Here is a 12,826-nt window from a genome sequence, read left to right as displayed (position 1 = left end):
AAAAAAAAAAAAAAAAAAAAAGACATTCACCGGTAGTCCAGGTATTCCAGGTGCCCCTCTAGGCCCAGCAGGACCAATATTTCCCTTAAGGAAAAACACACACATTTAATGTTTAATACTTCAGAAGATGCTTTTAACCAAAGCAAGTGAAGGAAAAGAAGATTAATCAGGAGGATTTATCAATACTGACAGTGCTGCAATACTATGTACATCTGTCAATATAAAACATAAAAATGGATTTTTATATTTTATATTTATTATTATTATTATTATAAGCATTGTCTTACAATATCTATAATGAAGGCTTATTCTTTTGCTTTTTATCTATAAAAAGCAAAAGAATACATGCTAAATGAAATATTTTGACTTTACCTGATCGCCCTTTGGTCCTGGGGGTCCAGGAGGACCAATAGGCCCCATACTCCCCTAAAAAGAACAAATAAATACTCTTATAAGAGAGCTGAATAGGCTGCTCTGCAGATTCATTGAATGTGCTTGATATACATTATACCTTCAAGCCATCTTTCCCTGGTGGACCAAGTGGTCCCTGATCTCCTTTCTCACCCTGTTATGGACAAGTTAAAGTATCAATAGTAATCATGCTTTTCTAAGGTATCTGCATTAAAAAAAATCCTGTCTGAGTAAAACTTTAAAAGCACCTCTGCTCCTTTGACACCCTGCTCCCCAGGCTCTCCTCTCAGTCCTTGGATTCCCTGTCAAGCATAATAAAATTTTTTAAGCCAATGCATGATTATGATTTCGAAATGTATTAATGGTTTCCCATTTTATTAATTCCCACAATGTTATTTAATTAAAAACATGCGATAACATTGATATTGATTGTTCTGATCAGGCATATCAAGCTTACCATGCTTCCTCCCCATCCAGGAAGTCCTTTCTCTCCTACATCCCCCCTCTCTCCCTATAGGACAAGAAGAAGCCAAGAAGGAAATCCATAATACTTAATGTACAATTCAAGCCATGAAATTCAAGAATTAAACTGTATTTAATGCCATGTTGTCATTGTTGATATCATCTCTAAACTCTGACCTTTTCTCCTCTTGGTCCTCTGGTCCCCCTCAACCCTGCCTTGCCTCTTTTACCCTTTAGATGTCAAGCACCAACAAAAAAAATCAGTTTATCAATCATAATCACCACCATCTTTCAAACGTTTGTTCATCAGAGTCTAAAATATCTAAGTACATAATGACATAATAATGTCACTAAACGTCTTTGGCTTTAACTTAGAGATTTGGAAACATTTAATAGTCTAAGAGGGTACTAAAAAGGCATATTGCATCTTACCCGCCGTCCAATGTGACCCATTTTTCCAGGTCCTCCATCCTTGCCTTGATCTCCCTAAAAATGCATCAAGAAGCAAATTCAAATTTAAAATGAAATTGTAGATAAGCGTCCTGGAAAATCTGTATTCTTAAACACAGTTCTCATATCTGACAGTAAGGACAAAGGCAAAGACGAAGAATTTTTATTTTAGATAGCAGACAGGGATTAAGACAAAGAAAAGAACATTGTGACCTTACCTTCTCTCCTTTCATGCCTTCTCTTCCTTCGGGTCCTGGGTTACCCGTGCGGCTCTGCAACAAACAAAACTCGTTAAGGGCCTTGATGATTCAGCAGAGTTAAAACAAAGGCAGAATTAAGATAAGGTAAATCTATTTGTTGTCTCTTTGCTGTAAATATTTTATCTCACTGGGCACTGACCTGAGCTCCTGGCAGACCAGGTGAGCCACGTACCCCTGCCTCACCTTCTGGACCCTAACAGAGTTTCGAATTGATATAATTGGGTTAATCAATCATATGTACTGTATTTATATAAACAGACAAGCCCAAAACGCCACACCATCTCGTTAAACAAATGCAATATTCTGGGTTTTTTTATAGTCTGTACCTCCAAACCAGGCAGTCCCGGTGGTCCTTGAATGCCTTGAAGGCCGTCTGGCCCCTAAAGGGAAGAAATGGCTTCATTTTGAACATGTAGTGGATTCACAGGCAATTTAAAGAAGAAATCATGAGTTTCCATCTTAGTGGAGTTCATTACCAACTCACCTCCACCCCTGGTTCTCCTTTATCTCCTGAGTCTCCTTTCTCCCCTTCAGGCCCTGGGAGACCTTTAGGGCCCAAAAGACCTTGGGGACCTACTGAGCCAACACCTCCCTGTAGACCAAGATGTGAAAACTAATGAGTTACTCTTAAGATAAAAATGAATTTGATATTTCCCGGTTTCCCCAAGAGATCCCATAAGAATAAACTATCAAGAACAGATTATCTAGGGGAGGAATATAAATGCAAAGAAATTATCTTTACCTGTGTCCCGGCTTTTCCTGCATCACCTCGTACGCCTTTGGGACCTGCAATTCCCTGAAGCACAGATATATGTAATAAATCAGCCATTCTTTTGACATCCAAAGAATTTCAATCCAATGTAAAAAAGATGTTACATGTTATGCACATATACAATAATATGTTTTCAAGTTGATCAGAACCTCAGGTCCAGCATCTCCTGGCTCACCAAGTAAACCATTTGGCCCAACCTCCCCCTAAAAGAGAAGCCTAATTTTAGACCATAAAAATAAATAAAATAATCCAAAAATGCTCTAAATAAACAATCAAACATGCTACCTTGCTTCCTGGAGGTCCATCTGGCCCCACCAATCCTGGATGGCCTGGTCCACCCTTAAAGAAAACAGCAACTGTTTATTAGTAATGTCAACTATGTGGCCATATCACATGAATACAGGGGTCATTCATTCTCAGCACTCACCTCTACACCTTTTAGGCCAGGAGGTCCAACACCACCCATGAGGCCTGACTCACCCTAACATAAAAACAGCCAATGTTCACATACAATTACAAACAAATTGACACAAACAAGCACTGACAAGATACCATGTATTTTAGTGTTTAAATTTGGAAAAATACCTACACTACCATTGAAAATTTCGGGTTGGTAAGAAGTTTCTTGCTCACCAAGGCTGCATTTATTTGATCAAATATACAGCAAAACAGTAATATTCTGAAATATTACTACAATCTGAAATGACTTCAATGTGTTCTATTTTAAAATTTAATTTATTCCTGTCATGGCAAAGCTGAATTTTCAGCATTAGTATTTTCTATTTTAATATATTTAAAAATGTAATTTATTCCTGCAAAGGCAATGCTGAATGATCACATGATAGTAGTCGATAGGGTAGTCGTGGCCTAATGGTTAGGGAGTCGGGGCGGGTGTGTGTTCACTGTGTGTGTGTGTGCATTTGTTCACTACTCACTGCTGTGTGCGCACTTGGATGGGTTAAATGCAGAGCACTAATTTCGAGTATGGGTCACCATACTTGACAATACGTCACTAACTTAACTTAACTTAACTTAACTTAACTTAACTTAACTGTTTAACTGATTGTTCAGAAATCAAGAAATCAACATCAGTGTTGAAAACAGTTGTGTTGCTTTATATCTTTGTGGAAACCGTAGTACATTTTACCAGGATTCATTGATAAATAGCATTTATTTAAAATAAAACCTTTTGTAACTTGTCTTTACTGTCACTTTTGATAAACTTAACACATCCTTACTGAATAAGAAAAGTAAGTAAAAATTTCTTTCAAACCTTTGATTTGCAGTATATCAAATGGTAAAAAAACATGTCAGGCTAAATAAAATGTTATGTAAACATAATGTGAAATGCTAATTTGTACTTACCTGGAGTCCGATTTGGCCCTTGTCTCCCTTGAGGCCCCTCTCTCCCTGCGCCCCCACGTCTCCCCATGGCCCCTCTGAACCAGTAAATCCTCGTGGGCCAATATCACCCTGAAGAAAACAATGAAATATAGTACAACAGTATTTTCCCTTGCGAAATGACACTAGCTATAAAAGATAAATGACCTGCTCTCCTTTAGGGCCAGGATCACCAGCAACGCCAACTGGACCAGCATCACCCTTCAACAGGAGAAAACACCAATATTAATCTTACAGGGACAGTGAGACTGATTGTATTGGAGACATATGACTTTAGGGTTAAATTTCACAGTTGTGCCAACATTAAGAAATGGATCTCTACACCTCACTGCCTGCTGGGCCTGGTGGACCCACTGGACCTTTAGCACCTGGAGGGCCAATGTCTCCTTTTGGTCCTTGAAGACCAGGCTTTCCAAAGGGACCTCTGTCCCCCTGCCAGAACATTGAATTATAATTTTTTAAAATGTAAAAGCCAAAAAAGCCTTTATAAATGTTACTGTGTCAATGAAATAGAATTGTATAATTATTTCTCTATACCTTATCACCTTTTGTTCCAGGAGGCCCCTCCAAACCTGTCGGACCAAATGGACCCTGCAGAGGTCAGAGAGCTTTCATCACATTTCTGTTGCCACCAGTTTCTTGAAACTATAACTGTATATCCCAGTGATTTTATTCTCTTTCATTAAAATACTACATGACCATGGTAAAATCTCTGTAATACATGGCCTTTAACAAAGACACATCTAGTCTCTGAACAAAGACCAAATAGTTATGCAGCTCCATGCCAATCTAACCTGTGGCCCTTCCAGTCCAAGAGGCCCGTCATCACCAGGAGGGCCCATCATTCCCTATGCAATTACAGAAATTTTCAGTGATTTCATAAGGAAGCACAATTTGTGATTCACTAAATCTCATAAATCACTTCAATCACCTTTTCTCCTTTCTCCCCATCTATACCTGGAAGTCCATTTGCCCCCTGTGGACCCTTAAGAAAGATTTGCAGAAATTTTAACTTGATGTTCTTCATGTCAGAAAGCTTTTCATCAAGTATGGTAGGGAAAATTATCACTTACTGGAATACCTGGGGGACCGTTTGGCCCAGGGTCCCCTGGGGGTCCTTTATTTCCATGGGGTCCTGGTTTTCCAATGACCCCACTAACCCCCTGAAGTCCTGGAGGACCCTATAGTAGACAATCAATCAGAACAAATAAGTGTTTAAAAATTATCAGCCAAATAGAGATATAATGTAAATGAAAGGGGTTGATTGTGTGCTCACACATGGCCCATCTGTTCCCCGATGCCCAGGATCTCCTTGACGGCCCTGCAGAGATGTAACACATGGTTTACAATTGAAGGAAAAAAATCAAGCGCTTTATATTTCAGCACTGCTTTATGATAAATCAAACTCCACTGAACTTGTAAGGTTAAGATCTTATATTTTCTTGGAGAAGTGGTACTGTATATACCTGGGGTCCTGGTGGTCCCTTTTCTCCTACTGGACCAGGGGAACCCTAAATAACACACATAAAGTTTGGGAATATTAGTCATCACAGCATGCAAATGACAGTGTTGCAGCAGTGGAAACCAAACTACATTTATCCACTGAATAAAAAAAATGACCAAAAGTTAAAATAAGAAATTATCTGCTTTATTTAGGATCTCAGTGTTTATACTTGATCCCTGACACACTTACTGGTGGTCCAGGCTTCCCATTTGGTCCAGGAGGCCCTCTTAGACCTGGCTCTCCCTATAAAAAATAAATTTAAAAAAAGTCCTCTTTTACCTAAAGATACTATTATAAAGGCTAAAAATAGTGTGGCTCTACTCTAAACCCAAGTGAGTTGTCTAGATTTTTAGATTTTCATCATCCTAATAGGAAGGTTGTTCCAACCTTGTAATAGATAAGCGAATCCCTGAATGCATATTCATTTATGAGGTTCCATTTTGGTTAGGGAGTTGCTTAGAAAGACTGCAAGGCAGCTCACAAAGGATTAGAATGGAGCCTTTATCTGTAGATGAGCTTCGATATTATAACTGTACAAATGTACAACAGCATAATTTATTAAAGACATATTGCTGTTAATATGGGATAGTTAAAGTAAAATTTGTCTTTACTCTGTCTCCACTGTGGCCTGGTCTTCCTCTCATACCCACGTTTCCTGGAAAACCCTTAAGAGAATACAAGAGAGTGAGCTGGTTATGTCAAAACATCAACCTTAAACATTATTCTCCTCATCCCGCTCCCTCTCTCTCTATAAGAGCCCTGTAGATGGGTCACTTACATACATGCCAACAGGGCCCTGCGGTCCCACTGCTCCTGTCTTTCCAGGGAAACCCTGAAAGAAATAACCACAAATGCCGAAACATCCTGAAAATGAGCAGCATGGTTACAATTTATATGAGAGCTAAAAAAATAAAAAAATCATAGACATACCCTCTCTCCTAGTGGCCCAGGACTGCCCATAGGACCCTCCCGTCCAGGTGGACCCTGTCAATCAAAACAGTACAGGGTTAACTATCTATCTATCTATCTATCTATCTATCTATCTATCTATCTATCTATCTATCTATCTATCTATCGACTGCATAGTGGTCTGTTTGTAAATTGTTGACTCTCTGATGATTTTGTTTTGATAAAATGCTCATTGACTAGGCAAAAAAATAATAATCTGCAGGATTATGGACGTGACATTCGCAGTCAAAATCTGAAACACACATTCTCATAGAATGTATTCATTAGTACCAATAGCTAGGCCTATATTGGACCATCTCTTTATGTTTTTCTAAACCACTGAAAATAGAGTCCAGACATCAGTAAAGTATCAGTCTATAAACGATGAGGAAAATAGGATACAAATGTGTTACGGACGTGACAAAAAAAAAAAGACCCGAGTTTTAGGGAGACAATGGCCTATTTGCAGACTTTCTGTGATTTACAATGCACAGCCCAGAAGCAACAATATCTGCCGGATGGAAAGGGTTGGCTATTTACAACATAAAATATAGCCTACATAGGCTATTTTTTTATTTAAATAAATTAGTTTTTGTGTTTCAGAGGAAAAATCAATGTTACGGACGGACATCTCTCCGTTATGGATGTGACAGTTCCAAAAGCGGAATTTCTCCGACAATGGAAACGCGTAGCTATAAAATGCTTTAAAAACTTTTAACAGTGACGTTAAAGCTGGTAGGCTATTTAATAGGGCTGCCCCCAACAACTTAACTAGTTGTTCATTTAAGTCATTATTAACTAATCGCATGTTTATAGGCCTATTAAAGCTAATAATCCAATGAGCTTCAATATATTCCGTGCTCAAGCACACGTAGCCTATAAAGTTTGCCACCAAGCACAGGCAAAAGTCGCCTAATGATTATGAATGTGTTGGAAAAAAGGAGATATTTTAATTATTTATTAATTATCTCTCATCTCCAGAGTATCCTACTGGACGCGCCTTTAGAGAGAAATGCAACCTTCATACCGATTACAATAATCAGGAAATATTGTTTTTGAATTGGTTAGTTTAAAAGTAGACAGTTTAAACTTTCTACAAAAGCAACGCTTTGTTGTTTTTATGAGTTTACAGAAATAAAATCAGTTTTGAACTGATTTTAAGTTGTTTCATTATCAGGAAACAAAGCAGTTGCCTTGCGTACACCTAATTACATCTATTTGCGATTGAGGTAATCCGTGAATTAAAAGTTAATCGCAAATAGAAATTAGGTGTACGCAGAGGGCCGGATGTGGCCCGGTGGCCGTACAATGCCCAGGTCTGTTTTGGATTGTAATTTACTTCTGCAGTGACAAAGCTGAATATTTTTCTGTCATTACTCCATTTCTTTGGTCTTTTGCTGCTTAATATTTTTGGTGGAAACTGACCTTTTCTTCAGGATTCTTTGATGAATAGAAAGTTCAAAAGAACGTCACTTATTTGAAATAGATTTTTTGTGTAAATGTAAAAGCCATCACTGTCACTTTCGATCAGTTTAATGTGTCCTAACTAAATAAAAGTATTAATTTCTTTAAAAAAAACTTTTGAAAAGAACAAAAAGTACTTTCTATGTATAATAAAAGCGACAATGGAACATAAAACTGAATCTTGATACCACTTGATACCCTTTGTTGTACCTTGTATGACTGCATACCATAGCATGGGGTCAAGAGTTGAGTTAATCAGCTCAGACACAACAGTAGTTGCTTTATAGGATTCAAGTTTGTAAGACAGACTACAAAGCATACTTACAAGACAAGTTACACAAACAATGACTGATTTAAAGGCCTAAATAAGCTTTGATCTCACTTTGCATGGGCTCCGATGTTGTGTGAGAAAAGAAGAGCAGAATATATGTGAGTATAATCATCTGCATTATGTATATAGAAATGCAAAGCAAAAAACAAAATAAAAAATAAAGAACACAGACATATAACTTCAACACCCTCAACTCAAGAACAATCATTTTTCAGCAGGATATTGAAAAGCTGATGTGCCAAGAATAAATGATGAAAATTTAACAGCTTATGCCCTAATTTGGATGCAAAGTGTAGCAAATGCAATAGGATGAAAAATAATATGTAATATGGATTCAATTTATTTTTGTTTTCTAAATGCAGGTACTGTAGGTAATAAAATTGGCAAGTCCGATAAGTAATTTCGGCTCGAGGGTCAGGAGGCGGTCTACCTTGCAAGCAGGAATGAATTCTCAAATATACTCATATTTTGTCATCATTCTTGTGCTTACGAATAAGATATTCAGCCTCAGGCACAGGCGACTAATACACTTTGAAATGATTCTAAAGATGCGTGTTAAACACATGAATAGAGAAGGAAACTCACCATAGATCCTGGGGGTCCATCCTGACCATGTTCTCCAGAAATACCTTGCAATCCCTGAGGTTTGAGAAACCAAGCAAGACCTTAAAAGCATGTGTGTTCATGTGTTTTCTGCTGCCACCACTGACCATTACTCTTCTCGCCTACTGCATTTTACTAGATTCATTTATGGCTGGTAGGGTGCAAATTAAACTTTGACAAGCTGTGCAAAAACACTGGTGCCCACTAAATTCCTGGAAAGGCTGTCATTGTTTGTATAACCTCTTTATGATTCATAAAAGGCATAGCCCATCCTCTATAAAATGTGATCATCGTTTTTTTATTTGCTCTGCACCGGGAGCTCAGTCTGTTGGATTCATGACAACAATCTGCGTTATAGAGCTCCTTTCATTGCCAAAAATGGCTCATTAATGGTAAATAAAGTCTGAGGTGCTCAATATGAAAGCTTAGTAGCTAAAGACTACATTAATGACTTTATAAAAACAATATAGACTTTTAAACAATTGGAAAGTGGGCTATTCTGTTGAGAGTGCTGAACCCACCATTAGTCCTTTACTTCCTGCATTACCCACAAGGCCTTGCATTCCCTGGAGCACAAGAAAGAACAATGAGAATCAATTTGAACTTTCTACAATCTCAACATGTAACATGTGTTGGTTAAAATAATCGTTGACGTACCTGTTTATCTCTACTAGAGCATTTACTGAGCTGTTTATAGTAATTGTAATAATATCCCACACACTTTTTATAGAATAATAATAATAATAAAAACCAAAATAATTTTTATATATTATTTATACCATTAAATATAATTTGTATTTATTATAGTACTCTATTGTACTACTGATATTCTAGTTATAGCATACATAATTTAATTTCTTCAAACAAACATTATTTAAAATTATTTTGAATATCATCTGAACCCATACGTGTCTTCATGTGTCAGAATAAATAAATCTAGAATTATAAGCCATAATATAATGTTTCTTAATGTTTTCGCACAATTTCTTATTGTTATATATTAATATTTAATTGATGTAGAAATGCATCAATTATACATATTTTTTTCAGTTACAGTTCATGGTATTAGAATATAGAATGGGAACCTGTGTACCAGGCTTTCCTTCAGCTCCAACAGGTCCAGGTGGGCCAGGTAAACCCTACAATAAACACCATCAACACTGACATCATCAACATTCGACACAAAGATTGACACTAGTCTCAGCTTTTGTGTATGAACACTTACAGGAAGTCCAGGCATGCCATTGTGACCCCTCTGCCCTGTTCGACCCTGAAAATAAGTAATGTATTGAGACTTTTAAAAACAAAATCAATATCACACAGCTCATTCTACATGAAAAGATCCATTTATAATACCTTAAAGCTTAGAACCATATTATATGACAATATACCATAAAGTGTATTACCTTTAGGCCTCTAGGACCAGGCTTTCCAGGGAGGCCTTCAAGACCTTTGCTACCCTTCAGTAAAATCAAGATGGACATATCACATTGGAGAATATTACACTCAATTTAAGAAATCTTAATGCATGTAATACAGAGCAACTCTGACCTTTGGCCCTTCCTTTCCCACTTTGCCATGCAGACCAGCTTCTCCATCTTCTCCCTGTGTGAGGATATTGAGGTGTTTTATTATATATATATATATATATATATGTTTCAGAATTTTAATATATTAGTGAAGCGATATTAATGTAACTCATACCTGGATCCCCTGTGGTCCTGGCAGACCTCTGACACCTGGGAAACCAGGAAAACCTGTTGGTCCCTGCTCACCTTGAATGCCCTGTATCCCTGGGGCTCCTCTAGCACCCTGGGAGGAAAATACAATTTTCAACAAGTGACATCTCTTATCATGAGGATAGCAACCTATTACATCAACTTGGGGGAAAATGTAGACACTATACAGGTGCTGGTCATATAATTAGAATATCATCAAAAAGTTGATTTATTTCACTAATTCCATTCAAAAAGTGAAACTTGTATATTATATTCATTCATTACACACAGACTGATATATTTCAAATGTTTATTTCTTTTAATTTTGATGATTAGAGCTTACAGCTCATGAAAGTCAAAAATTAGAATATTTATATTATTAGAATATTTACATTTGAGTTTGAATAAATGACCATCCCTACAGTATAAATTCTGGGTATCTCTTGTTCTTTGAAACCACAATAATGGGGAAGACTGCTGACTTGGCAATGATCCAGAGGACGAACATTGACACCCTCCACAAAGAGGGTAAGTCACAGAAGGTCATTACTGAAAGGTGTGGCTGTTTACAGAGTGCTGTATCAAAGCATATTAAATGCAAAGTTGACTGGAAGGAAGAATTTGGGTAGGAAAAGGTGCACAAGCAACAGGGATGACCACAAGCTTGAGAATACAGTCAAGCAAAGCCGATTCAAACACTTGTGAGAGCTTCACAAGGAGAGAACTGAAGCTGGAGTCAGTGCATCAAGAATCACCACGCTCAGACGTCTTCAGGAAAAGGGCTACCAAGCCATTTCTGAACCAGAGACAATGTCAGAAGCATATTACCTGGGCTGTGGAGAAAAAGAACTGGACTGTTGCTCAGTGGTCCAAAGTCCTCTTTTCAGATGAAAGTAAATTTTACATTTCATTTGGAAATCAAGGTCCCAGAGTCTGAAGGAAGAGTGGAGAGGCACAGAATCCATATTGCTTGAAGTCCAGTGTGAAGTTTCCACAGTCAGTGATGATTTGGGCTGCCATGTCATCTGCTGGTGTTGGTCCACTGTGTTTTCTGAAGTCCACAGTCAACGCAGCCATCTACCAGGAAATTTTAGAGCACTTCATGCTTCCTTCTGTTGACAAGCTTTATGGAGATGCTGATTTCATTTTCCAGCAGGACTTGGCACCTGCCCACACTGCCAAAGGTACCAAAAGCTGGTTCAATGACCATAGTGTTACTGTGCTTGATTGGCCAGCAAACTCGCCTGACCTGAACCCCATAGAGAATCTATGGGGTATTGTCAAGAGGAAGATGAGAGACACCAGACCCAACAATGCAGATGAGCTGAAGGCCTATGGCAAGCCGTTTTAACTTTTATTCATTCTCAGGATATGACTTCTTGATATCAACAATTCAATTTTCACTAGTTAAAATGTTAATTCTTGATATCAGGAATTAGATTTCCACTAGTAACAATGGTTATTTTTGATATCAGCAATTACATTTCCACTAGTAACAATGTTAATTCTTGATATCAACAATTAGATTTTCACTAGTTAAAATGCTAATTGTTGATATCAAGAATTAAATTGTTGATATCAAAAATTACCCTCCCAATTCTTGATATCAACAATTCAATTCTTGATATCAGAAATTAAATTGTTGATATCAAGAATTAAATTGTTGATATCAAGAATTTAATTGTTGATATCAAGAATTTAATTTCTGATATCAAGAATTAAATTGTTGATATCAAGAATTTAATTGTTGATATCAAGAATAGACATTTTTACTAGTAAGAATTGTATTTCTGATATCAAGAATTAAATTGTTACTAGTAAGAAATTAATTCTTGATATCAACAATTGATTTTGAATGGCAGCCTATGGTGACATTTAACTAGTGAAAATACAATTACAGATATCAACAATTTAATTCTTGATATCAACAATTTAATTCTTGATATCAACAATTAGCATTTTAACTAGTGAAAATGTAATTGTTGATATCAAGAATTAACATTGTTACTAGTGGAAATGCAATTGCTGATATCAAAAATAACCATTGTTACTAGTGGAAATCTAATTCCTGATATCAAGAATTAAAATTTTAACTAGTGAAAATTGAATTGTTGATATCAAGAAGTCATATCCTGAGAATGAATAAAAGTTAAAACGGCTTGCCATAGAAGGCCACTATCAGAGCAACCTGGGCTCTCATAACACCTGAGCAGTGCCACAGACTGATCGACTCCATGCCACGCCGCATTGCTGCAGTAATTCAGGCAAAAGGAGCCCCAACTAAGTATTGAGTGCTGTACATGCTCATACTTTTCATTTTCATACTTTTCAGTTGGCCAAGATTTCTAAAAATCCTTTCTTTGTATTGGTCTTAAGTAATATTCTAATATTTTGAGATACTGATTTTTGACTTTCATGAGCTGTAAGCTCTAATCATCAAAATTAAAAGAAATAAACATTTGAAATATATCAGTCTGTGTGTAATGAATGAATATAATATAC

General features: G+C 36.9%; 1 protein-coding gene across 1 annotated transcript in view; it reads right to left on the bottom strand.

Annotated features, from left to right (window-relative positions):
* si:ch211-196i2.1 (collagen alpha-1(I) chain) overlaps positions 1 to 12,826 on the bottom strand; it is a 62,920-nt gene that overhangs the window by 4,563 nt on the left and 45,531 nt on the right. The window contains exons 26-60 of the mRNA XM_058757166.1: positions 10,311 to 10,418; positions 10,158 to 10,211; positions 10,013 to 10,066; positions 9,832 to 9,876; positions 9,692 to 9,745; positions 9,128 to 9,172; positions 8,589 to 8,642; positions 6,191 to 6,244; positions 6,039 to 6,092; positions 5,872 to 5,925; positions 5,450 to 5,503; positions 5,223 to 5,267; positions 5,033 to 5,077; positions 4,830 to 4,937; positions 4,688 to 4,741; positions 4,551 to 4,604; positions 4,294 to 4,347; positions 4,081 to 4,188; positions 3,904 to 3,957; positions 3,721 to 3,828; positions 2,783 to 2,836; positions 2,641 to 2,694; positions 2,505 to 2,558; positions 2,326 to 2,379; positions 2,068 to 2,175; positions 1,910 to 1,963; positions 1,723 to 1,776; positions 1,542 to 1,595; positions 1,306 to 1,359; positions 1,051 to 1,104; positions 869 to 922; positions 660 to 713; positions 512 to 565; positions 373 to 426; positions 31 to 84 (exon numbers count right to left, since the gene is read on the bottom strand). Of these exons, the coding sequence (XP_058613149.1) occupies positions 31 to 84; positions 373 to 426; positions 512 to 565; positions 660 to 713; positions 869 to 922; positions 1,051 to 1,104; positions 1,306 to 1,359; positions 1,542 to 1,595; positions 1,723 to 1,776; positions 1,910 to 1,963; positions 2,068 to 2,175; positions 2,326 to 2,379; positions 2,505 to 2,558; positions 2,641 to 2,694; positions 2,783 to 2,836; positions 3,721 to 3,828; positions 3,904 to 3,957; positions 4,081 to 4,188; positions 4,294 to 4,347; positions 4,551 to 4,604; positions 4,688 to 4,741; positions 4,830 to 4,937; positions 5,033 to 5,077; positions 5,223 to 5,267; positions 5,450 to 5,503; positions 5,872 to 5,925; positions 6,039 to 6,092; positions 6,191 to 6,244; positions 8,589 to 8,642; positions 9,128 to 9,172; positions 9,692 to 9,745; positions 9,832 to 9,876; positions 10,013 to 10,066; positions 10,158 to 10,211; positions 10,311 to 10,418 (2,124 nt within the window). The remainder of the gene's footprint in view (positions 1 to 30; positions 85 to 372; positions 427 to 511; positions 566 to 659; positions 714 to 868; positions 923 to 1,050; positions 1,105 to 1,305; positions 1,360 to 1,541; positions 1,596 to 1,722; positions 1,777 to 1,909; positions 1,964 to 2,067; positions 2,176 to 2,325; positions 2,380 to 2,504; positions 2,559 to 2,640; positions 2,695 to 2,782; positions 2,837 to 3,720; positions 3,829 to 3,903; positions 3,958 to 4,080; positions 4,189 to 4,293; positions 4,348 to 4,550; positions 4,605 to 4,687; positions 4,742 to 4,829; positions 4,938 to 5,032; positions 5,078 to 5,222; positions 5,268 to 5,449; positions 5,504 to 5,871; positions 5,926 to 6,038; positions 6,093 to 6,190; positions 6,245 to 8,588; positions 8,643 to 9,127; positions 9,173 to 9,691; positions 9,746 to 9,831; positions 9,877 to 10,012; positions 10,067 to 10,157; positions 10,212 to 10,310; positions 10,419 to 12,826) is intronic.

The sequence above is a fragment of the Onychostoma macrolepis genome, chromosome 21 (genome assembly GCF_012432095.1).
Source record: "Onychostoma macrolepis isolate SWU-2019 chromosome 21, ASM1243209v1, whole genome shotgun sequence".
NCBI classification, from domain to species: Eukaryota; Metazoa; Chordata; class Actinopteri; order Cypriniformes; family Cyprinidae; genus Onychostoma; species Onychostoma macrolepis.
Note: the sequence above shows the minus strand (reverse complement) of the source record. Positions and strands in the feature narration are given on the sequence as shown.